General features: G+C 46.2%; 1 protein-coding gene across 1 annotated transcript in view; it reads left to right on the top strand.

Moving 5' to 3' along the window:
* Positions 1-24,773, top strand: part of chek1 (checkpoint kinase 1) — a 38,682-nt gene that overhangs the window by 2,808 nt on the left and 11,101 nt on the right. The window contains exons 3-10 of the mRNA XM_029652611.2: positions 1,788-1,902; positions 4,542-4,650; positions 4,767-4,831; positions 5,410-5,479; positions 5,568-5,756; positions 6,031-6,135; positions 10,936-11,089; positions 11,345-11,507. Coding sequence (XP_029508471.1) covers positions 1,788-1,902; positions 4,542-4,650; positions 4,767-4,831; positions 5,410-5,479; positions 5,568-5,756; positions 6,031-6,135; positions 10,936-11,089; positions 11,345-11,507 — 970 coding nt within the window. The remainder of the gene's footprint in view (positions 1-1,787; positions 1,903-4,541; positions 4,651-4,766; positions 4,832-5,409; positions 5,480-5,567; positions 5,757-6,030; positions 6,136-10,935; positions 11,090-11,344; positions 11,508-24,773) is intronic.

The raw sequence follows: 24,773 nt of genomic DNA on the forward strand, positions 1-24,773 counted from the left end.
ATACAGAAGATAGGGCGTGGTCTTTTTACCAGAGAGCTATTTGGTAAAAGACCAAGCCCATATTATGTCAATAACAGCTCAAATAAGCAAAGAGAAATGACAGTCCATCATTACTTTAAAGACATTAATGTCAGTCAATGTGGAACATTTCAAGAACTTTGAACGTTTCTTCAAGTGCAGTCGCAACAACCATCAAGCTCTATGATGAAACTGGCTCTCATGTGGACTGCCACAGGAAAGGAAGACCCAGAGTTACCTCTGCTGCAGAGGATAAGTTCATTAGTTACCAGCCTCAGAAATTGCAGCCCAAATAAATACTTCAGAGTTCAAGTAACAGACACATCTCAACATCAACTGTTCAGAGGACACTGTGTGAATCAGGCCTTCATGGTCAAATTGCTGCAAATAAACAACTACTAAAGGACACCAATAATAAGAGACTTGCTTGGGCCATGAACATTTTTACTTTGGTCTGGAGTCCAAATTTGAGATCTTTTGGTTCCAACCACCATGTCTTTGTCAGGTGAGGTGTGGGTGAATGGACGATCTCTGCATGTGTGGTTCCCACCGTGAAGCATGGAAGAGAAGGTGTGAAGGTGTCACTGCCAGTGATTTATTTAGAATTCAAGGCACACTTAACCAGAATGGCTACCACAGCATGCCACGTTACGCCATCCCATCTGGTTTGGACTTAGTGACCACCGAGTGACTTTGGACTCTGTGACCGTAGAGTGAAGGAAAAGCAGCCAACAAGTGCTCAGCATATGTTGGAACTCCTTCAAGATAGTTGGAAAAGCATTCCAGGTGATGCTTGTTGAGAGAATGCCAAGAGTGTGCAAAGCTGTCATCAAGGCAAGGGGTGGCTATTTGAAGAATCTCGTATAATATTTTGATTTCACACTCTTTTTTTGTTACTACATGATTCCATATGTGTTATTTCATAGTTTTGATGTCTTTACTATTATTCTACAATGTAGAAAATATTAAAAATAAAGAAAAACCCTTGAATGAGTAGGTGTGTCCAAACTCTCTTGAGACACACACACACAGGTATTTGGCCAAGGTGTATGTAAACCTCTGACTTTGTGTGTGTGTGTGTGTATGTATATATATATATATATATATATATATTTCAAACACAGGGTGTGTCTATGGAAAAAACTTTGTCCAATTGATTGTTTGAATGAAGACTGCTTTTTGTTGTTGTTGTCAGACTTCCCTGTCTGTCTGCCCCCTGTGTTTCCCAGTCTGTCTGCCCCCTGTGTTTCCCAGTCTGTCTGCCCCCTGTGTTTCCCAGTCTGTCTGCCCCCTGTGTTTCCCAGTCTGTCTGCCCCCTGTGTTTCCCAGTCTGTCTGCCCCCTGTGTTTCCCAGTCTGTCTGCCCCCTGTGTTTCCCAGTCTGTCTGCCCCCTGTGTTTCCCAGTCTGTCTGCCCCCAGTGTTTCCCAGGTAGACAATGCTCGCCAAGATGCCACCTCTTCAAGGACCAAGTGTTCAGTTTGAGATTTAGCCTATGACTGTGGTGGATAGACCTTAATCGCCCTCTAGTGGTCATACTTAATAGGACCATGTTCTGCATTGTGAATTTAATCGCCCTCTAGTGGTCATACTTAATAGGACCATGTTCTGCATTGTGAATTTAATCGCCCTCTAGTGGTCATACTTAATAGGACCATGTTCTGCATTGTGAAAAGATCTCGTTCTATTGTTTTTTTTCTTCTGGTTTTTTTTATTTTATTTGTCACTTTCCTAGTGTGTGTGATACTCATGGTGTGTGTGTGTGTCTCAGGGTGAGGCTGCTGGTGAACAGACAGACAGGAGAGGCTGTAGCGGTGAAGGTTATTGATACGTCTCAGGGGAAGGAGTGTTCTGAGAACGTCAAGAAAGAGATCTGCATAAACAAGGTACTTACCTGACTGTCTGGTCGGTATGTCTGGTCAAAGTAGCCAACCTTTGCCTTGATGAAAGCTTTGCACACTCATGACCTTCCATGAGTGTGGTATTTATTTTTGAACTCAAATCAATGAGCCCAGTCACTCCTCCATGACAACACAATCATAAACAGAGTAAGGGTGAATCCAAGTCCTATTCCTTAAGGTTTTTATTTATTTAACTAGGCAAGTCAGTTAAGAACAAATTCTTATTTTCAATGACGGCCTAGGAACAGTGGGTTAACTGGTCTAGGAACAGTGGGTTAACTGGTCTAGGAACAGTGGGTTAACTGGTCTAGGAACAGTGGGTTAACTGGTCTAGGAACAGTGGGTTAACTGGTCTAGGAACAGTGGGTTAACTGGTCTAGGAACAGTGGGTTAACTGGTCTAGGAACAGTGGGTTAACTGGTCTAGGAACAGTGGGTTAACTGGTCTAGGAACAGTGGGTTAACTGGTCTAGGAACAGTGGGTTAACTGGTCTAGGAACAGTGGGTTAACTGCCTTGTCCAGGGGCAGAGGGTCAGATTTGTACCTTGTCAGCTCAGGGATTTGATCCAGCAACCTTTCGGTTACTGGCCCAACGCTCTAACCACTAGGCTACCTGCCGGGTTATAGGGGTATAACATGTATTGGAATGACTGTAATTCTGATAGACTTAGCTTTTTAATGAAAAGAGAATTTAATCATATTACTATATGGAGTAGAAAGCAATGGGTTAAAAGAAGCCTACATAACCAACCCATAAAGTAAAATTTAACATCCATATGGCCAGCTATGTAAGCTTTAACATTGCAGGATAAATCAATAGATGTTGTTCAATTGGTAACATACATGTCTTCTTCTAACGCCTCTTAAGGGGAAAGTAATCTAAAAGTAACTGAGTGTAATCAGATTACGTTACTGAGTTTGGGTAATCCAAAAGTTACGTTACTGATTACAATTTTGGACAGGTAATTGTAACTGATTACATTTAGAAAGTAACCTACCCAACCCTGGTCAGGCATACATGTCTGCCTGTCTGTCTGTCAATCAAATGTATTTATAAAGCCCTTTTTACATCAGCCGATGTCACAAAGTGCTGTACAGAAACCCAGAATAAAACCCCAAACAGCAAGCAATGCAGATGTCGAAGCACGCTGGCTAGGAAAAACTCCCTAGAAAGGCCAAAACCTAGAAAGAAACCTAGAGAGGAACCAGGCTATGAAGGGTGGCCAGTCCTCTTCTGGCTGTGCCAGGTGGAGATTATAACAGAACATGGCCAAGATGTTCAAACGTTCATAGATAACCAGTAGGGCCAAATAATAATGACAGTGGTTGTAGAGGGTGCAAGAGGTCAGCACCTCATGAGTAAATGTCAGTTGGGTTTTCATAGCCGAGCATTCAGAGGTTGAGACAGCAGGTGCAAAAGAGAGAGAGTAGAAAACAGCAGGTCTAGTATTCCTGTCTGCCTACCTGTCCTGTCTGCCTACCTGTCCTGCTACCTGTCTCTGTCTGCCTACCTGTCTCTGTCTGCCTACCTGTCTCTGTCTATCTATGTCTGCCTACCTGTCTGTGTCTGCCTACCTATCTCTGTCTGCCTACCTATCTCTGTCTGCCTGTCCTGCCTGCCTACCTATCTCTGTCTGCCTACCTATCTCTGTCTGCCTACCTCTGTCTGTCTACCTGTCTCTGTCTGCCTACCTGTCTCTGTCTGCCTACCTGTCCTGTCTGCCTACCTGTCCTGTCTGCCTACCTGTCCTGTCTGCCTACCTGTCCTGTCTGCCTACCTGTCCTGTCTGCCGATCTGTCCTGCCTACCTATCTCTGTCTGCCTACCTGTCCTGCCTACCTGTGTCTGTCTGCCTACCTGTCCTGCCTACCTGTCCTGCCTACCTGTGTCTGTTTGCCTACCTGTGTCTGTCTGCCTACCTGTGTCTGTCTGCCTACCTGTGTCTGTCTGCCTACCTGTCCTGTCTGCCTACCTGTCCTGCCTACCTATCTCTGTCTGCCTACCTGTCCTGCCTGCCTACCTGTCTCTGTCTGCCTACCTGTCTCTGTCTACCTGTCCTGTCTGCCGATCTGTCCTGCCTACCTATCCCTGTCTGCCTACCTATCTCTGTCTGCCTACCTATCTCTGTCTGCCTACCTGTGTCTTGTCTGCCTACCTGTGTCTTGTCTGCCTACCTGTCCTGCCTACCTGTCTGCCTACCTGTCTGCCTATCTGTCCTGCCTACCTATCTCTGTCTGCCTACCTGTCCTGCCTACCTGTCCTGTCTGCCTACCTGTCCTGTCTGCCTACCTGTCCTGTCTGCCTACCTGTCCTATCTGCCTACCTGTCCTGTCTGCCTACCTGTCCTGCCTACCTGTCCTGCCTACCTGTCCTGCTTACCTGTCCTGCCTACCTATCTGTCTGCCTACCTGTCCTGTCTGCCTACCTGTCCTGTCTGCCTACCTGTCCTGTCTGCCTACCTGTCCTGCCTGCCTGTCTGACTTATGTCTTTGTCGTTTATTTATCATCTGAAAAATATATATATTGGTCATTGATTAAAAAATTTATTTTTTTAAATCGATGACCAGTATGTCATTTTTTTTTTTGCTTTCTCGTGGATTTCTTGGTTGTGTGTTTTGTTACAGGTTCTGTCCCACCCTAACGTAGTGCGTTTCTTCGGCCACCGGAGGGAGGGGCCGACTGTCTATCTGTTCCTGGAGTACTGCAGCGGTGGAGAGCTATTCGACAGGATTGGTGAGACTGACAGAGCCAGCAGCCAATCACAACAATGAGATTGGTAGATTGAATCCTATCACAGGCTGGGGGTCATCTAAAACTTTTTTTAAAAACTCTACTTCTCTCTCTCTCAGAGCCTGATTTGGGGATGCCAGAGAGAGAAGCTCACAGGTTTTTCCAGCAGTTGATGGCAGCTGTGGTGAGTGACAGTTATCTAGGAGGGTTAGAGGGAGTTGTTGCAATGTCCTTTTTGTCAATACGCTCCGGTATTCAATGTTATTCTGTGCTTCCTGAAAAGTGAAATGTGTCATATCATTCCTTGCGGAGTTGTGAGGGTAGTGTTGTCGCTTGGTTCCTTGATCTATATGCTATTCATTATAGTAGCAGATACAATCTCAGGAGGACGGTCACGTGCGCTAGCAAGGCAGAGGTCCCGAGTTCACACCAGGCATTCTCTGAATCGGGAGGAAGTGGTACTCCCGAAAGCAATCAGCATGATGTCCTTTACATAGGCCTAGCTATTCTTTAAATATGCAGGGGCACTAGAGTAGACTTGCAGTCTTGATCATCCATGGTCTTCTGCAGCTCAGTTGGTAGAGCGTGGCGCTTGGGGTTTGATTCCCGGGACCACCCATATGTAAAATGTCATTTTAGATAAAAGCATCTGCTAAATGGCATATAATAGATTTAATCTCTCTCTCTTCCCCCATGTGCGCTCGCTCTCTCTCTCTCGCTCGCTCTCTTTCCCGTGCTCCCTCTCCCCTGCTCTCTCTCTAGGAATATCTCCACAGTGTAGGTATCACCCACAGAGACATCAAGCCTGAGAACATTCTCCTGGACGACAAAGGTGTGTGTTTTGACTGAGTGTGTGCTAGTTATGCTCATTTTACTTTGACATAATGGTGTATACTGTGTTCTGCTACTTGTTTGTGCAGATAACCTGAAGTTGTCAGACTTCGGTCTAGCTACGATGTTCCGTCACCGTGGGCGAGAGCGGCGTCTGAACAGGCTGTGTGGAACGCTTCCTTACGTCGCGCCTGAGCTGCTCAGCAAATTAGAGTTCAACGCTCAACCAGCTGACGTCTGGGCCTGTGGCATCGTCCTCACCGCCATGTTGGCTGGAGGTGAGGCTGGTGTGTGTGAACTCAAATACCACAAGGTTCCAGTTTAACAAAGTTTACTCAATCATATTCGTACAATCCATGGTTGCCACTCAGGCCAGATTCATTGACAACGAGACTCCTGCGCAGGCACACTAACGGAGTCATGGCACTGTAATAACAGAAATATAGGGACACTTAAAATATGAACTTAACATGTTTGTGTGACATTGTCATTGGAAAGTTGCTCTGGAACCTTTGTGTGTGTGTGTGTGTGACAGTGTTGCTATGGTTACAGAGTTGCCGTGGGACCAGCCCAGCGAGAGCTGCCAGGAATATTCTGATTGGCTGCAGAAGAAGACCTACCTCTCCCCCTGGAAGAAGATTAAACACACGCCCCTCAGTAAGACCCCCCCCCCCCCCCAGTAAGACACTGAAACTACTACAGGTCAGTCTAGAACAGTGTCTGTGTTGTCTAAACTACTACAGGTCAGTCTAGAACAGTGTCTGTGTTGTCTAAACTACTACAGGTCAGTCTAGAACAGTGTCTGTGTCCATACTCCATATTTCTATGTATGTGTGTGTGTATAGATCTATTTCTATATGTCCACACATCAATATTTATGTCTATCTATTGGTGTCTAAATTCCATGGTTCTATGTACACTTGAAGTCGGAAGTTTACATACACCTTAGCAAAATACATTTAAGTTCGGTTTTTCACAATTCCTGACATTTAATCCTAGTAAAAATCCCCTGTTTTAGGTCCGTTAGGATCACCACTTTATTTTAAGAATGTGAAATGTCAGAATAATAGTAGTGATTTATTACAGCTTTTATTTCTTTTATCACATTCACAGTGGATCAGAAGTTTACATTAGAGGTCGACCGATTTTAATTAGGGCTGATTTCAAGTTTTCATAACAATCGGAAATCTGTCATTTTGGACACCGTTTAAAAAAATATATTTTTTTACACCTTTTATTGAATCTTTATTTAACTAGACAAGTCTGTTAAGAACACATTCTTATTTTCAATGACAGCCTAGGAACAGTGGGTTAACTGCCTGTTCAGGGGCAGAACGACACATTCAATCTAGCAACCTTGCGGTTAACTAGTCCAACGCTCTAACCACCTGCCTCACGAGGAGCCTGCCTGTTATGCGAATGCAGTAAGAAGCCAAGCTAGCATTAAACTCAATCAATCATAATCACTAGTTAACTACACATGGTTGATGATATTACTAGTTTATCTAGCCTGTCCTGCGTTGCATATAATCGATGCAGTGCGCATTCGTGAAAAAGGACTGTCGTTGCTCCAACGTGTACCTAACCATAAACATCAATGCCTTTCTTAAAATCAATACACAGAAGTATATATTTTGAAACCTGCATATTTAGCTAAAAGAAATCCAGGTTCGCGGGCAATATTAACCAGGTAAGTTAAAACAAGTGTTCATTCAGTATTGTTGTAATTGTCATTACAAATACAGTTTAAAAATCGGCCGGTTAATCGGTATCGGTGTTGAAAAATCATAATCGGTGGACCTCAAGTTTACATTCACTCAATTAGTATTTGGTAGCATTGCCTTTAAATTGTTTAACTTTGGTCATAAGTTTCAGGTTGCGTTCCACAAGCTTCCCACAATAAGTTGGGTGAATTTTGGCCCATTCCTCCTGACAGAGCTGGTGTAACTGAGTCAGGTTTGTAGGCCTCCTTGCTTGCACACGCTTTTTCAGTTCTGCCCACACATTTTCTATGGGATTGAGGTCCAGGCTTTGGGATGGCCACTCCAATACCTTGACTTTGTTGTCCTTAAGCCATTTTGCCACAACTTTGGAAGTATGCTTGAGGTCATTGTCCAGCTTTGACTTCCTGACTGATGTCTTGAGATTTTGCTTCAATATATACACATAATTTTCCTTTCTCATGTGGCCATCTATTTTGTGAAGTGCACCCCCGTGCTTCATGGTTGGGATGGTGTTCTTCAGCTTGCAAGCCTCCCCATTTTTTCCTCCAAACATAACAATGGTCATTATGGCCAAACAGTTCTATTTTTGTTTCATCAGACCAGAGGACATTTCTCCAAAAAGTATGATCTTTGTCTCCATATGCAGTTGCAAACCGTAGTCTGGCTTTTTTTATGGCGGTTTTGGAGCAGGTGCTTCTTCCTTGCTGAGCGGCCTCTTCCTTGCTGAGCGGCCTTTCAGGTTATGTCAATATAGGACTCGTTTTACTGTGGATATAGATGCTTTTGTACCTGTTTCCTCCAGCATCTTTACAAGGTCCTTTGCTGCTGTTCTGGGATTGATTTGCATTTTTTGCAAATTATAACAACAATACTGAATGAACACTTATTTTAACTTAATAAAATACATCAATAAAATGAATTTAGCCTAAAAAAATAATGAAACTTGTTCAATTTGGTTTAAATAATGCAAAAACAAAGTGTTGGAGAAGAAAGTAAAAGTGCAATATGTGCCATGTAAGAAAGCTAACGTTTAAGTTCCTTGCTCAGAACATGAGAACATATGAAAGCTGGTGGTTCCTTTTAACATGAGTCTTCAATATTCCCAGGTAAGAAGTTTTTGGTTGTAGTTATTATAGGAATTATAGGACTATTTCTCTCTATACCATTTGTATTTCATTAACCTTTGGATGTTTTTTGGCACTTTAGTATTGCCAGTGTAACAGTATAGCTTCCGTCCCTCACCTCGCTCCTCCCTAGGCTCGAACCAGGAACACAACGACAACAGCCACCCTCGAAGCAGCGTTACCCATGCAGAGCAAGGGGAACAACTACTCCAAGTCTCAGAGCGTGTGATGTTTGAAACGCTATTAGCGCGCACCCCGCTAACTAGCTAGCCATTTCACATCACATCATTACACCAGCCTAATCTCGGGAGTTGATAGGCTTGAAGTCATAAACAGCAGCGCTGCTGGCAAAACGCACGAGAGTGCTGTTTGAATGAATGCTTATGAGCCTGCTGGTGCTTACCATCACTGTCAGACTGCTCTATCAAATCATAGACTTAATTATAATATAATAACACACAGAAATACGAGCCTTAGGTCATTTAATATGGTCAAATCCGGAAACTATCATCTCGAAAACAAGACTGTGAAATACGGAACCGTTCCGTTTTTTATCTAACGGGTGGCATCCATAAGTCTAAATATTCCTGTTACATTGCACAACCTCCAATGTTATGTCATAATTACGTAACATTCTGGCAAATTAGCTCGCAATGAGCCAGGCGGCCCAAACTGGTGTAACAAAAAAAGAGACAGATTTCCAATTGTTATGAAATCTTGAAAATCCGGCCATTCCGATTAATCGGTCGACCTCTAGTGTAGACATTTGTTAATGTTGTAAATTACTATTGTAGCTGGAAAAGTTTTTTTTAAGTGGAATATCTGCATAGGAGTACAGAGGCCCATTATCAGCAACCATCACTCCTGTGTTCCAATGGAATATCTGCATAGGAGTACAGAGGCCCATTATCAGCAACCATCACTCCTGTGTTCCAATGGAATATCTACATAGGAGTACAGAGGCCCATTATCAGCAACCATCACTCCTGTGTTCCAATGGAATATCTACATAGGAGTACAGAGGCCCATTATCAGCAACCATCACTCCTGTGTTCCAGTGGCATGTTGTTAGCTAATCCAAGTTTATCATTTTAAAAGGCTTATTGATCATCAGAACCCTTCTGCAATTATGTTAACACAGCTCAAAACTGTTGTTCTGGCCTTTTAACTAGTTGAGTATCTGTAGCATCAGATACAGTCCCTGCAGGAGGCCTTTTGGTAGGCCGTCATTGTAAATAAGTATTTGTTCTTAACTGACTTGCCTACTTAAATAAAAACACCCCCGCTAAACACCAGTCTCAACGTCAACAGTGAAGAGGCGACTCCGGGAGGCTGGCCTTCTAGGCAGAGTTGCAAAGAAAAAGCCATATCTCAGACTGGCCAATAAAAAGATTAAGATGTGCAAGAGAACACACACTGAACAGAGGAATTCTGCCTCGAAGGCCAGCATCCCGGAGTCGCCTCTTCACTGTTGAAGTTGAGACTGTTGTTTTGCGGGTACTTATTAATGAAGCTGCCTGTTGAGGACTTGTGAGGTGTCTGTTTCTCAACCTAGACACTAATGTACTTGTCCTCTTGCTCAGTTGTGCTCCGGGGCCTCCCACTCTTTCTATTCTGGTTAGAGCCAGTTTGTGCTGTTCTGTACACAGCGTTGTATGAGATCTTCAGTGTCTACACTGTATTTCTGATCAATTTGATGTTATTTTAATGGAAAAAAATAGCTTTTCTTTCAAAAACAAGGACATTTCTAATTGACCCAACATTTGAGTGCGTGACACACACACCAATAGATAGAACCGTGGAGTTCAGACACATACATGTACGTTCAGACACATACATGTACGTCTAAACTCCACGGTTCTATGTGTCTAAACTCCACGGTTCTGTGTCTAAACTCCACGGTTCTATGCGTCTAAACTCCATGGTTCTATGCGTCTAAACTCCACGGTTCTATGCGTCTAAACTCCACGGTTCTATGCGTCTAAACTCCACGGTTCTATGCGTCTAAACTCCACGGTTCTATGCGTCTAAACTCCACGGTTCTATGCGTCTAAACTCCACGGTTCTGTGCGTCTAAACTCCACGGTTCTATGCGTCTAAACTCCACGGTTCTATGCGTCTAAACTCCACGGTTCTGTACGTCTAAACTCCACGGTTCTGTACGTCTAAACTCCACGGTTCTGTACGTCTAAACTCCACGGTTCTGTACGTCTAAACTCCACGGTTCTATGTGTCTGTACTCCACGGTTCTATGTGTCTGTACTCCACGGTTCTATGTGTCTGTACTCCACGGTTCTGTACGTCTAAACTCCACGGTTCTGTACGTCTAAACTCCACGGTTCTGTACGTCTAAACTCCACGGTTCTGTACGTCTAAACTCCACGGTTCTGTGCATCTAAACTCCACGGTTCTGTGCATCTAAACTCCACGGTTCTGTGCATCTAAACTCCACGGTTCTATGCGTCTAAACTCCACGGTTCTATGCGTCTAAACTCCACGGTTCTATGCGTCTAAACTCCACGGTTCTATGCGTCTAAACTCCACGGTTCTGTGCGTCTGTACTCCACGGTTTTATATATATATACTTTTATTTATTGATGTGGTTTTAGGCCTCCTATCTAAACTACTCCAGGCCTTGCCAGAAGAGAGGCTGTCTATCTCTGATCTCAAGACCGACCCATGGTTCAGTCAGACCTTCACACCCTTAGCCTCTCACAACAAACTACTACTCTCTGACAGACTACTACTACACAGGAACAACAGGTGGGTTATTTTATAACTGTTATTATTTGTGTTTGTGTCTGTTGCTACGGGCGGCAGGAAACCTAGCGCATTGGGCCAGTCACTGCTAGTTCGAATCCCAGAACAAACAATGTAGAATTTGCCGATGTGCCCTTGAGCAAGACACTTAACCCTAATTTATCGCCGTTGATAGTGGCAGACCCTGGCTGTGACCCCACTCTGAGGGTGTTGGGAGCAGTGGATGAATTGTGTGTGTGTGTGTGTGTGTGTGTGTAGTGATAGGGTGCAGTTCTCCAGCTCCCAGCCAGACCCAGCGCTCGGTGTGTGGGAGGGAAGTGTGTGTGTCGGAGTGCAAGACCAGGTCAGCTTCTCTCAGCCGGCCAGACCAGACAACATGCTGCTGGGGAGTCAACTACTGGGCACGCCTGGAGCCAGCCAGGTACCACACATACACTGTATACGTACACACTAGTGTTGCACGGTATACTGAACTTTGGTACTTTTTATATTCGAGAACATGGAAAAACAGTTCTGTCCTAGAATTTAGATACTTCTGTCAAAATGTCTTACGTCGTATACTGATTGAGAGGATCAAATCAAATGTTTGTCACATGCACCGACTACCACAAGTGTAGACCTTACCTTGAAATACTTACAAGCCCTTAACCAACAATGCAGTTCAAAAAATAGTTAAGAAAATATTTACCAAATAAACTAAAGTATTTTTTAAATAAAATGACAATGAGGCTATATAGAGTTTTTGGTTTAGGTAGGGGTAAAGTGACTGCATAGATGATAAACAGCGAGTAGCAGCAGTGTAAAAACAAAGGGGGGGTTTCAATGTAAATAGTCCGGGTGATCGTTTTATTAATTGTTCAGCAGTCTTATGGCTGAGAGGGCCCTAGTGGAGCCAGCTGGCTGAGAGGGCCCTAGTGGAGCCAGCTGGCTGAGAGGGCCCTAGTGGAGCCAGCTGGCTGAGAGGGCCCTAGTGGAGCCAGCTGGCTGAGAGGGCCCTAGTGGAGCCAGCTGGCTGAGAGGGCCCTAGTGGAGCCAGCTGGCTGAGAGGGCCCTAGTGGAGCCAGCTGGCTGAGAGGGCCCTAGTGGAGCCAGCTGGCTGAGAGGGCCCTAGTGGAGCCAGCTGGCTGAGAGGGCCCTAGTGGAGCCAGCTGGCTGAGAGGGCCCTAGTGGAGCCAGCTGGCTGAGAGGGCCCTAGTGGAGCCAGCTGGCTGAGAGGGCCCTAGTGGAGCCAGCTGGCTGAGAGGGCCCTAGTGGAGCCAGCTGGCTGAGAGGGCACTAGTGGAGCCAGCTGTTTGAGAGGGCCCTAGTGGAGCCAGCTGGTTGAGAGGGCACTAGTGGAGCCAGCTGGGGGGTAGAAGCTGTTAACCTCTCTGGGATGGTAGCGTCCCACCTGGCCAACATCCAGTGAAAATGCAGAACGCCAAATTCAAAAAGTAGTATCAAAATTTAACTTTGATGAAATCACACATTCAATATACCAAATTAAAGCTACACTTGTTGTGAATCCAGTCAATGTGTCAGATTTCAAAAATGCTTTACGGCGAAATCAAATGATGCTATTATCTGAGGATAGCACCCCAGTAAACAAAGAGAGAGAAGCATATTTCAAGCCTGCAGGCGCGACACAAAACGCAGAAATAAAAAATATAATTAATGTCTTACCTTTGACGAGCTTCTTCTGTTGGCACTCCAATATGTCCCATAAACATCACAAATGGTCCTTTTGTTCGATTAATTCCGACGATATATATCCAAAATGTCAATTTTATTTGGCGCGTTTGATCCAGAAAAACACCGGTTCCAACTTGCGCGACATGACGACAAAATATCTCAAAAGTTATCTGTAAGCATTGTCCAAACATTTCAAACTACTTTTGTAATACAACTTTAGGTATTTTTTAATGTAAATAATCGCTAAAATCGAAGACAGGATGTACTGCCTTCAATACCGGAGGAAAACAAAGTGGAGCATGCTTTCAGGTCATGCGCCTCTAACAAAGAGTGCACTTCCCTCGAGCCTCATTCTGAACAGTGTTACTTAATTTCTCAAAGGAAAAGCCTCATCCAATTTCTAAAGACTGTTGACATCCAGTGGAAGCGATAGGAACTGCAGGAAAGTCGATTAGAAATCTGGATTCCCAATGAAGACCTATTGAAAAGAGTGACCACAAAACAAGACAAAATTCTGAACTCTTTGTCCTCTGGGTTTCGCCTGCCAAATAAGTTTTAGAAACTTCAGTGTTTTCTATCCAAATGCATATTATTTGTAGATATCTTATCTTCTGGGTCTGAGTAGCAGGCCGTTTACTTTGGACACGCTTTTATTCCGGACGTGAAAATACTGCCCCTGTCCCAAAGAAGTTAAGGAGCCTTTTGGAACCGGACTTGGTGCTCTGCGGTAGCAGAGAGAACAGGCTGTAACTTGGGTGACTGGAGTCTTTTGACAATTTTTGGGGCCTTCCTCTGACACCGCCTAGTATATAGGTCCTAGATGTCAGGAAGCTTGGCCAGAGTGATCTACTGGTCTGTATGCGCTACCCTCTGTATGCCGAGCAGTTGCCATACCAGGCGGTGATGCAAACGGTTGGGATGCTCTCGATGGTGCAGCTGTAGAACTTTTTGAGGATCTGGGGACCCATGCCAAATCTTTGCAGTCTCCCGAGGAGGGAAAAGGTTTTGTCGTGGCCTCTTCATGACTGTCTTGGTTTGTTTGGACCATGATAGTTTGTTGGTGATGTGGACACCAGGGAACTTGAAACTCTCGACCCGCTCCACTACAACCCCGTTGATGTGAATGGGGGCGTGTTCGGCCCTCCTTTTCCTGTAGTCCAAGATCTGCTCCTTTGTCTTGCTCACATTGAGGGAGATGTTCTCCTGGCACCACAATGCCAGGTCTCTTGCCGCCTGCCTATAGGCTGTCTTGTTGTCTGATCTGGCCTACCACTGTTGTGTCGTCAGCAAACTTAATGATGGTGTTTGAGTCATGCCTGGCCATGCAGTCTTGGGTGAACAGGGAGTACAGGAGGGGACTAAGCACACACACCTGAAGGGCCCCAGTGTTGAGCATCAGTGTAGCAGATGTGTTGTTGCCTACCCTTACCACGTGGGGGCGGCCAGTCAGGAAGTCCTGGATCCTGTTGCAGAGGGAGGTGTTTAGTCCCAGGGTCTTTAGCTTAGTGATGAGCCTTGTGGGCAATACGGTGTTGAACACTGAGCTGTAGTCCATGAACAGAATTCTCACATAGCTGTTCCTTTTGTCCAGGTGGGAAAGGGCCGTGTGCCGTGCGATCAAGATTGCGCGAACTGTTGGGTGCTATGCAAATTGGAGTGGGTCTAGGGTTTCCGGGATGGTTTTGATGTGATGCAAGCCTTTCAAAGCACTTCATGGCTCATGTAGGCAGGTTACCTTCGCTTTCTTGGGCCCAGGGACTATGGTGGTCTGCTTGAAACATGTAGGTATTATAGACTCTGCCAGGGAGAGGTTGCAAATATCAGTGAAGACACTTGCCAGTTGGTCTGCGCATGCTTTGAGTACACGTCCTGGTAATCAAATCAAATGAAATGTTATTTGTCACATACACATGGTTAGCAGATGTTAATGCGAGTGTAGCGAAATGCTTGCGCTTCTAGTTCCGACAATGCAGTAATAACCAACAAGTAATCTAGCTAACAATTCCAAAACTACTACCTTATAGACACAAGTGTAAGGGGATAAAGAATATGTACATAAAGATATATGAGTGAGTGATGGTACAGAGCGGCATGGGCAAGATACAGTAGATGGTATCGAGTGCAGTATATACATATGAGATGAGTATGTAAACAAAGTGGCATAGTTAAAGTGGCTAGTGATACATGTATTACATAAAGATGCAGTAGATGATATAGAGTACAGTATATACATATACATATGAGATGAATAATGTAGGGTATGTAAACATTATATTAGGTAGCATTGTTTAAAGTGACTAGTGATATATTTTACATCATTTCCCATCAATTCCCATTATTAAAGTGGCTGGAGTTGAGTCAGTGTGTTGGCAGCAGCCACTCAATGTTAGTGGTGGCTGTTTAACAGTCTGATGGCCTTGAGATAGAAGCTGTTTTTCAGTCTCTCGGTCCCAGCTTTGATGCACCTGTACTGACCTCGCCTTCTGGATGATAGCGGGGTGAACAGGCAGTGGCTCAGGTGGTTGTTGTCCTTGATGATCTTTATGGCCTTCCTGTGACATCGGGTGGTGTAGGTGTCCTGGAGGGCAGGTAGTTTGCCCCCGGTGATGCGTTGTGCAGACCTCACTACCCTCTGGAGAGCCTTACGGTTGTGGGCGGAGCAGTTGCCGTACCAGGCGGTGATACAGCCCAACAGGATGCTCTCGATTGTGCATCTGTAGAATTTTGTGAGTGCTTTTGGTGACAAGCCGAATTTCTTCAGCCTCCTGAGGTTGAAGAGGCGCTGCTGCGCCTTCTTCACGACGCTGTCTGTGTGAGTGGACCAATTCAGTTTGTCTGTGATGTGTACGCCGAGGAACTTAAAACGTACTACCCTCTCCACTACTGTTCCATCGATGTGGATAGGGGGGTGTTCCCTCTGCTGTTTCCTGAAGTCCACAATCATCTCCTTAGTTTTGTTGACGTTGAGTGTGAGGTTATTTTCCTGACACCACACTCCGAGGGCCCTCACCTCCTCCCTGTAGGCCATGTCGTCATTGTTGGTAATCAAGCCTACCACTGTTGTGTCGTCCGCAAACCTGATGATTGAGTTGGAGGCGTGCGTGGCCACGCAGTCGTGGGTGAACAGTGAGTACAGGAGAGGGCTCAGAACGCACCCTTGTGGGTGTTGAGGATCAGCGGGGTGGAGATGTTGTTGCCTACCCTCACCACCTGGGGGCGGCCCGTCAGGAAGTCCAGTACCCAGTTGCACAGGGCGGGGTCGAGACCCAGGGTCTCGAGCTTGATGACGAGCTTGGAGGGCACTGGTGTTAAATGCCGAGCTGTAGTCGATGAACAGCATTCTCACATAGGTATTCCTCTTGTCCAGATGGGTTAGGGCAGTGTGGTTGAGATTGCATCGTCTGTGGACCTATTTGGGCGGTAAGCAAATTGGAGTGGGTCTAGGGTGTCAGGTAGGGTGGAGGTGATATGGTCCTTGACTAGTCTCTCAAAGCACTTCATGATGACGGAAGTGAGTGCTACAGGGCGGTAGTCGTTTAGCTCAGTTACCTTAGCTTTCTTGGGAACAGGAACAATGGTGGCCCTCTTGAAGCATGTGGGAACAACAGACTGTGATAGGGATTGATTGAATATGTCCGTAAACACACCAGCCAGCTGGTCTGCGCATGCTCTGAGGGCGCGGCTGGGGATGCCGTCTGGGCCTGCAGCCTTGTGAGGGTTGACACGTTTAAATGTTTTCCTCACGTCGGCTGCAGTGAAGGAGAGTCCGCATGTTTTAGTTGCGGGCCGTGCCAGTGGCACTGTATTGTCCTCAAAGCGGGCAAAAAAGTTATTTAGTCTGCCTGGGAGCAAGACATCCTGGTCCGTGACGGGGCTGGTTTTCTTTTTGTAATCCGTGATTGACTGTAGACCCTGCCACATACCTCTTGTGTCTGAGCCGTTGAATTGAGATTCTACTTTGTCTCTATACTGACGCTTAGCTTGTTTGATTGCCTTGCGGAGGGAATAGTTACACTGTTTGTATTCGGTCATGTTTCCGGTCACCTTGCCCTGATTAAAAGCAGTGGTTCGGGCTTTCAGTTTCACGCGAATGCTGCCATCAATCCACGGTTTCTGGTTTGGGAATGCTATGGGAACGACATCTTCAACGCACGTTCTAATGAACTCACTCATCGAATCAGCGTATTCGTCAATGTTGTTGTCTTGACGCAATACGAAACATATCCCAGTCCACGTGATGGAAGCAGTCTTGGAGTGTGGAATCAGATTGGTCGGACCAGCGTTGAACAGACCTCAGCGTGGGAGCTTCTTGTTTTAGTTTCTGTCTGTAGGCAGGGATCAACAAAATGGAGTCGTGGTCAGCTTTTCCGAAAGGAGGGCGGGGCAGGGCCTTATATGCGTTGCGGAAGTTAGAATAGCAGTGATCCAAGGTTTTTCCAGCCCTGGATGCGCAATCGATATGCTGATAAAATTTAGGGAGTCTTGTTTTCAGATTAGCCTTGTTAAAGTCCCCAGCTACAATGAATGCAGCCTCCGGATAAATGGATTCCAGTTTGCAAAGAGTCAAATAAGGTTTGTTCAGAGCCATCGATGTGTCTGCTTGGGGGTGGAATATATACGGCTGTGATTATAATCGAAGAGAATTCCCTTGGTAGATAATGCGGTCGACATTTGATTGTGAGGAATTCTAAATCAGGTGAACAGAAGGACTTGAGTTCCTGTATGTTGTTATGATCACACCACGTAACGTTAACCATGAAGCATACGCCCCCTGCCCCTCTTCTTACCAGAAAGATGTTTGTTTCTGTCTGCGCGATGCGTGGAGAAACCAGTTGGCTGCACCGACTCCGATAGCGTCTCTCCAGTGAGCCAAGTTTCCGTGAAGCAAAGAACGTTAGTCTCTGATGTCCCTCTGGAATGCTACCCTTGCTCGGATTTCATCAACCTTGTTGTCAAGAGACTGGACATTGGCGAGAAGAATGCTAGGGATTGGTGCACGATGTGCCCGTCTCCGGAGTCTGACCAGAAGACCGCTCCGTTTCCCCCTTTTACGAAGTAGTTTTTTTGGGTCGCCGGCTGGGATCCATTCCGTTGTCCTGGGTGAAAGGCAGAACACAGGATCCGCTTCGCGAAAGTCATATTCTTGGTCGTACTGATGGTGAGTTGACGCTGCTCTTATGTTCAGTAGTTCTTCTCGACTGTATGTAATGAAACCTAAGATGACCTGGGGTACCAATGTAAAAAAAAAAAAAAACTGCATAGTTTCCTAGGAACGCGAAGCGAGGCGGCCATCTCTGTCGGCCGGCCCCACGGCCTTGTGAATGTTGACCTGTTTAAAGGTCTTGCACACAGCGGCTGCCGATAGCATTATCACAGTCATCCGGAACAGCTGGTGTTCCCGTGCATGCTTCAGTGTTGCTTGCCTCAAAGCGAGCATGAAACTAACTTAGCTCGTCTGGTAGGCTCTCGTCACTGGACAGCTCGCGGTTGGGTTTCCCTTTGTAGTCCCTAATAGTTGGCAAGCCCTGCCACGTCCGACGAGCGTCGGAGCCGGTGAAGTACAATTCAATCTTAGTCCTGTATTGATGCTTTGCCTGTTTGATGGTTCGTCTGATGGCATAGCGGGATTTCTTATTAGCTTCTGGATTTGTGTCCCGCTCCTTGAAAGCTGCATTTCAAGTCTTTAGCTCGGTGCAAGTGTTGCCTGTAATCAATGGCTTCTGGTTGGGATATGTACGTACAGTCACTTTGGGGACGATGCCGTCGATGCACTTATTGATGAAGCCGGTGACCTGAAGTGTAATCCAGTCTGCTAGCAAAACTGTCCAATAGGGTAGCATCCTCGGCATCTGACAACTTTCATATTGAGCGTGTCACTGGTAGTTCCTGCTTTAGTTTTTGCTTATAAACAGGAATTGGGGGATAAAACTGATTTAATTTTCCATGCATTTAAAGTCCCCGTCCACTAGGAGCGCCGCTTCTGTATGACCATTTTCTTGTTTGCTTTTATGGCCTTATACAGTAAGTTGAGTGCGGTCTTAGTGCAGCATCAGTTTGTGGTGTTAAGTTGACAGCTTTGAAAAATATAGATGACAACTCTCTTGGTAGTGTAGTCTACAGTTTATCATGAGGTACTCTACATCAGGCGAGCAATACCTCGAGACTTATTTAATATTAGACATCGTGCACCAGTTGTAATTGACAAATATACACACACCCCCACCCCTCGTCTTACCAGACGTAGCTGTTCTGTCCTGCCGACGCACTGAACACGCAGCCAACTGTATATTATCCATGTCATACTTCAGCCATGACTCGGTGAAACAGGATATTTGTTTTTAATTGTCCCGTTGGTAGGATAGTTTTGAGTGGCGATCATCCAGTTTATTTTCCAGTGATTGCACGTTGGCTAATATAATGGATGGTAGAGGCAAATTCTCAGTAAGCACCCCATCTCCTTCCACTGTATTTCCATCTTTTCACGTGATTGACGTGGATTTGTGCCTGGTCTCGGAGAAACCGTAAATCCTTCGCTTTGGACTCATAAAAAAAAAAAAAAAAATCTTAGTCCAGTTATAGGTGAGTTAAAGCTGTTCTGATATCCAGAAGCTCTTTTCTGTCATAAGAGACGATAGCAGCAACATCATGTACAAAATAAGTTACAAACAATGAGAAAAAACGAACAAGTAGCTCAGTTGGTTAGGAGCCCGTGAAACGGCAGCCGTCCCCTCCTGCACCGTTAGATTGTATCTGTTTATTGTGTTGTCACGAAACTAGAATTTTGACTTCAATATCGATACCAGGTGTTCTAATTTTTCAGAGTAAATAACTCAAGACACTGGAGAAGCTTAACCAAGTTTTATTCTTCCCAAAGGATCCTTACAGCTGTAATTCAGACAATAAAATATTTCACACAAGCACTGATATTTAACCCTTTTTCCTAGGCTGAGTCTCCTCCTGCACAACCGAACAGCCAATGCATCCCTGTTGCTAGACAGAACCTTAGTGAGATCTGTTCTTCGTCACTTCATCTGACTTGACCTCTACCCCAAAGTGCTCACTACTCCCCAACTCAAGGCTGTCATGGTTATTGATACCAGACTGTGTCTATTCTCCTCCCCGAGGATCCCTGATGGCTAACAATGACATATCCTGACATAATGTAAACGTTATACCCTCTCTCCCTCAGTGACATTGTTGATTTCTAAGATCTCCACCTGTCTCCCCTTATCAATGCCTGCCACATGTACTCACTTCCCTGAACTCAACACATTCCAAGTCAGGAGTTTACATACACCTTAGCCAAATACATTTGAACCGCATTTTTCACAATTCCTGACATTTAATCCTAGTAAAAATGTCCTGTCTTAGGTCAGTTAGGATCATCACTTTATTTTAAGAATGTGAAATGTCAGAATAATTGTAGAGTGATTTATTTCAGCTTTTGTTTCTTTCATCACATTCCCAGTGGGTCAGAAGTTTACACACACTCAATTAGTATTTGGTAGCATTGACTTTAAATTGTTTAACTTGGGTCAAATGTTTCAGGTAGCCTTCCACAAGCTTCCCACAATAAGTTGGGTGAATTTTGGCCCATTCCTCCTGACAGAGCTGGTGTAACTGAGTCAGGTTTGTAGGCCTCCTTGCTTGCACACGCTTTTTCAGTTCTGCCCACATTTTCTATGGGATTGAGGTCAGGGCTTTGTGATGGCCACTCCAATACCTTGACTTTGTTGTCCTTAAGCCATTTTGCCACAACTTTGGAAGTATTCTTGGGGTCATTGTCCATTTGTAAGACCCATTTCCGACTAAGCTTTAACTTCCTGACTGATGTCTTGAGTTGTTGCTTTAATATATCCGCATAATTTTCCTTCCTCATGATGCCATCTATTTTGTGAAGTGCACCAGTCCCTCCTGCAGCAACGCACACCCCCACATGATGTTGCCACCCCCGTGCTTCACGGTTGGGATGGTGTTCTTCGGCTTGCAAGCCTCCCCCTTTTCCCTCCAAACATAACAATGGTCATTATGGCCAAACAGTTCTATTTTTGTTTCATCAGACCAAAGGACATTTCTCCAAAAAGTATGATCTTTGTCCCCATGTGCAGTTGCAAACTGCAGTCTGGCTTTTTTATGGCGGTTTTGGAGCAGGTGCCTCTTCCTTGCTGAGCGGCTTCTTCCTTGCTGAGTGGTCTTTCAGGTTATGTCGATATAGGACTCGTTTTACTGTGGATATAGATACTTTTGTACCCGTTTTCTCCACGCGTCTCCTTCCTGAGTGGTATGACGGCTGTGTGCTTAGGGTTGGAGCGAGCGGTCGCATCTGCACTCGGTCCGCAGGTAGTATTACATTTCATTACATTTCATTATAGTACAACGGTTTGATTTGTCTAATCTTATCAATTTCTTCTTAGCTAGCTACACAGCCGTCTTTGTATCATAGATAATTGCGTAATTATCGTATTTGTCGAACGCAGTCTACACTGCCCTGCAGCTAGCCAGCTAGCTAACGTCCACCGTTAGCTAGTCCACCGTCTACCGATTAGCAGCACAACTATTACACTCAACTGAACGACTTGATTAGTGTAGTGTTAGCTAGCTACATAGCTGTCTTTGCTGTCTTCGTACCCAAGATAATTGTGTAGTTTAGAGTGTGTAGTTTTATGTCGTCCTTAACATAGGAGACTCTGCTAGCTAGCCAACAGCTAGCCAACGTCTACCGAACAGAACTTCTGCACTCAACAATCCGGTCGCATTTAAACTCGCTCCACAGGTAGTATCACATTTTTCATTTCATTTCATTACAGTACAACGGCTTGATTTGTTTGATCGTAGCTAGCTACATAGCTAGCTACATAGCCGTCTTTGTATCAAAGATAATTGTGTAGTCTAGAGCGATTTCCTAGGTTAGTTAGCCAGCTATTGTCGTTCTTTAACGCAACAACGTAATCAACACTGCTAGCTAGCCAGCTAGCCCCGAATAGCAGCACAGTAGAAACTATTACACTCAACGGAACGACTTGATTAGTGTAGTGTCAACAACGCAGCCAATGCCAACTAGCCTACTTAGTCAACAACGCAGCCTCTGCCAGCTAGCCTACTTCAGCAGTACTGTATCATTTTAATCATTTTAGTCAATAAGATTCTTGCTGTAAACTTAACTCTCTGAACACTCGTGACGTGTAGTCCACTTGTCATTCCAATCTCCTTTGCATTAGCGTAGCCTCTTGTGTAGCCTGTCAACTATGTGTCTGTCTATCCCTGTTTTCTCCTCTCTGCACAGACCATACAAACGCTCCACACCGCGTGGCCGCGGCCACCCTAATCTGGTGGTCCCAGCGCGCACGACCCACGTGGAGTTCCAGGTCTCCGGTAGCCTCTGGAACTGCCGATCTGCGGCCAACAAGGCAGAGTTCATCTCCGCCTATGTCTCCCTCCAGTCCCTCGACTTCTTGGCACTGACGGAAACATGGATCACCACAGACAACACTGCTACTCCTACTGCTCTCTCTTCGTCTGCCCACGTGTTCTCGCACACCCCGAGAGCTTCTGGTCAGCGGGGTGGTGGCACCGGATCCTCATCTCTCCCAAGTGGTCATTCTCTCTTTCTCCCCTTACCCATCTGTCTATCGCCTCCTTTGAATTCCATGCTGTCACAGTTACCAGCCCTTTCAAGCTTAACATCCTTATCATTTATCGCCCTCCAGGTTCCCTCGGAGAGTTCATCAATGAGCTTGATGCCTTGATAAGCTCCTTTCCTGAGGACGGCTCACCTCTCACAGTTCTGGGCGACTTTAACCTCCCCACGCCTACCTTTGACTCATTCCTCTCTGCCTCCTTCTTTCCACTCCTCTCCTCTTTTGACCTCACCCTCTCACCTTCCCCCCTACTCACAAGGCAGGAAATACGCACCTCATCTTTACTAGATGCTGTTCTTCCACTAACCTCGTTGCAACTCCCCTCCAAGTCTCCGACCACTACCTTGTATCCTTTTCCCTCTCGCTCTCATCCAACACTTCCCACACTGCCCCTACTATGGTATCGCGCCGTCCCAACCTTCGCTCTCTCCCCCGCTACTCTCTCCTCTTCCATCCTATCATCTCTTCCCTCTGCTCAAACCTTCTCCAACCTATCTCCTGATTCTGCCTCCTCAACCCTCCTCTCCTCCCTTTCTGCATCCTTTGACTCTATGTCCCCTATCCTCCAGGCCGGCTCGGTCCTCCCCTCCCGCTCCGTGGCTCGGGACGACTCATTGCGAGCTCACAGAACAGGGCTCCGGGCAGCCGAGCGGAAATGGAGGAAAACTCGCCTCCCTGCGGACCTGACATCCTTTCACTCCCTCCTCTCTACATTTTCCTCTTCTCTCTGCTGCTAAAGCCACTTTCTACCACTCTAAATTCCAAGCATCTGCCTCTAACCCTAGGAAGCTCTTTGCAACCTTCTCCTCCCTCCTGAATCCTCCTCCCCCCTCCTCCCTCTCTGCAGATGACTTCGTCAACCATTTTGAAAAGAAGGTCGACGACATCCGATCCTCGTTTACTAAGTCAAACGACACCGCTGGTTCTGCTCACACTGCCCTACCCTGTGCTCTGACCTCTTTCTCCCCTCTCTCTCCAGATGAAATCTCGCGTCTTGTGACGGCCGGCCGCCCTACAACCTGCCCGCTTGACCCTATCCCCTCCTCTCTTCTCCAGACCATTTCCGGAGACCTCCTCCCTTACCTCACCTCGCTCATCAACTCATCCCTGACCGCTGGCTACGCTTCCCTTCCGTCTTCAAGAGAGCGAGAGTTGCACCCTTCTGAAAAAACCTACACTCGATCCCTCCGATGTCAACAACTACAGACCAGTATCCCTTCTTTCTTTTCTCTCCAAAACTCTTGAACGTGCCGTCCTTGGCCAGCTCTCCCGCTATCTCTCTCAGAATGACCTTCTTGATCCAAATCAGTCAGGTTTCAAGACTAGTCATTCAACTGAGACTGCTCTTCTCTGTATCACGGAGGCGCTCCGCACTGCTAAAGCTAACTCTCTCTCCTCTGCTCTCATCCTTCTAGACCTATCGGCTGCCTTCGATACTGTGAACCATCAGATCCTCCTCTCCACCCTCTCCGAGTTGGGCATCTCCCGGCGCGGCCCACGCTTGGATTGCGTCCTACCTGACAGGTCGCTCCTACCAGGTGGCGTGGCGAGAATCCGTCTCCACACCACGTGCTCTCACCACTGGTGTCCCCCAGGGCTCTGTTCTAGGCCCTCTCCTATTCTCGCTATACACCAAGTCACTTGGCTCTGTCATAACCTCACATGGTCTCTCCTATCATTGCTATGCAGACGACACACAATTAATCTTCTCCTTTCCCCCTTCTGATGACCAGGTGGCGAATCGCATCTCTGCATGTCTGGCAGACATATCCGTGTGGATGACGGATCACCACCTCAAGCTGAACCTCGGCAAGACGGAGCTGCTCTTCCTCCCGGGAAGGACTGCCCGTTCCATGATCTCGCCATCACGGTTGACAACTCCATTGTGTCCTCCTCCCAGAGCGCTAAGAACCTTGGCGTGATCCTGACAACACCCTGTCGTTCTCAACTAACATCAAGGCGGTGGCCCGTTCCTGTAGGTTCATGCTCTACAACATCCGCAGAGTACGACCCTGCCTCACACAGGAAGCGGCGCAGGTCCTAATCCAGGCACTTGTCATCTCCCGTCTGGATTACTGCAACTCGCTGTTGGCTGGGCTCCCTGCCTGTGCCATTAAACCCCTACAACTCATCCAGAACGCCGCAGCCCGTCTGGTGTTCAACCTTCCCAAGTTCTCTCACGTCACCCCGCTCCTCCGCTCCCTCCACTGGCTTCCAGTTGAAGCTCGCATCCGCTACAAGACCATGGTGCTTGCACGGAGCTGTGAGGGGAACGGCACCTCAGTACCTCCAGGCTCTGATCAGGCCCTACACCCAAACAAGGGCACTGCGTTCATCCACCTCTGGCCTGCTCGCCTCCCTACCACTGAGGAAGTACA

Source organism: Oncorhynchus nerka, linkage group LG19 (assembly GCF_034236695.1).
Source record: "Oncorhynchus nerka isolate Pitt River linkage group LG19, Oner_Uvic_2.0, whole genome shotgun sequence".
Classification (NCBI taxonomy): Eukaryota; Metazoa; Chordata; class Actinopteri; order Salmoniformes; family Salmonidae; genus Oncorhynchus; species Oncorhynchus nerka.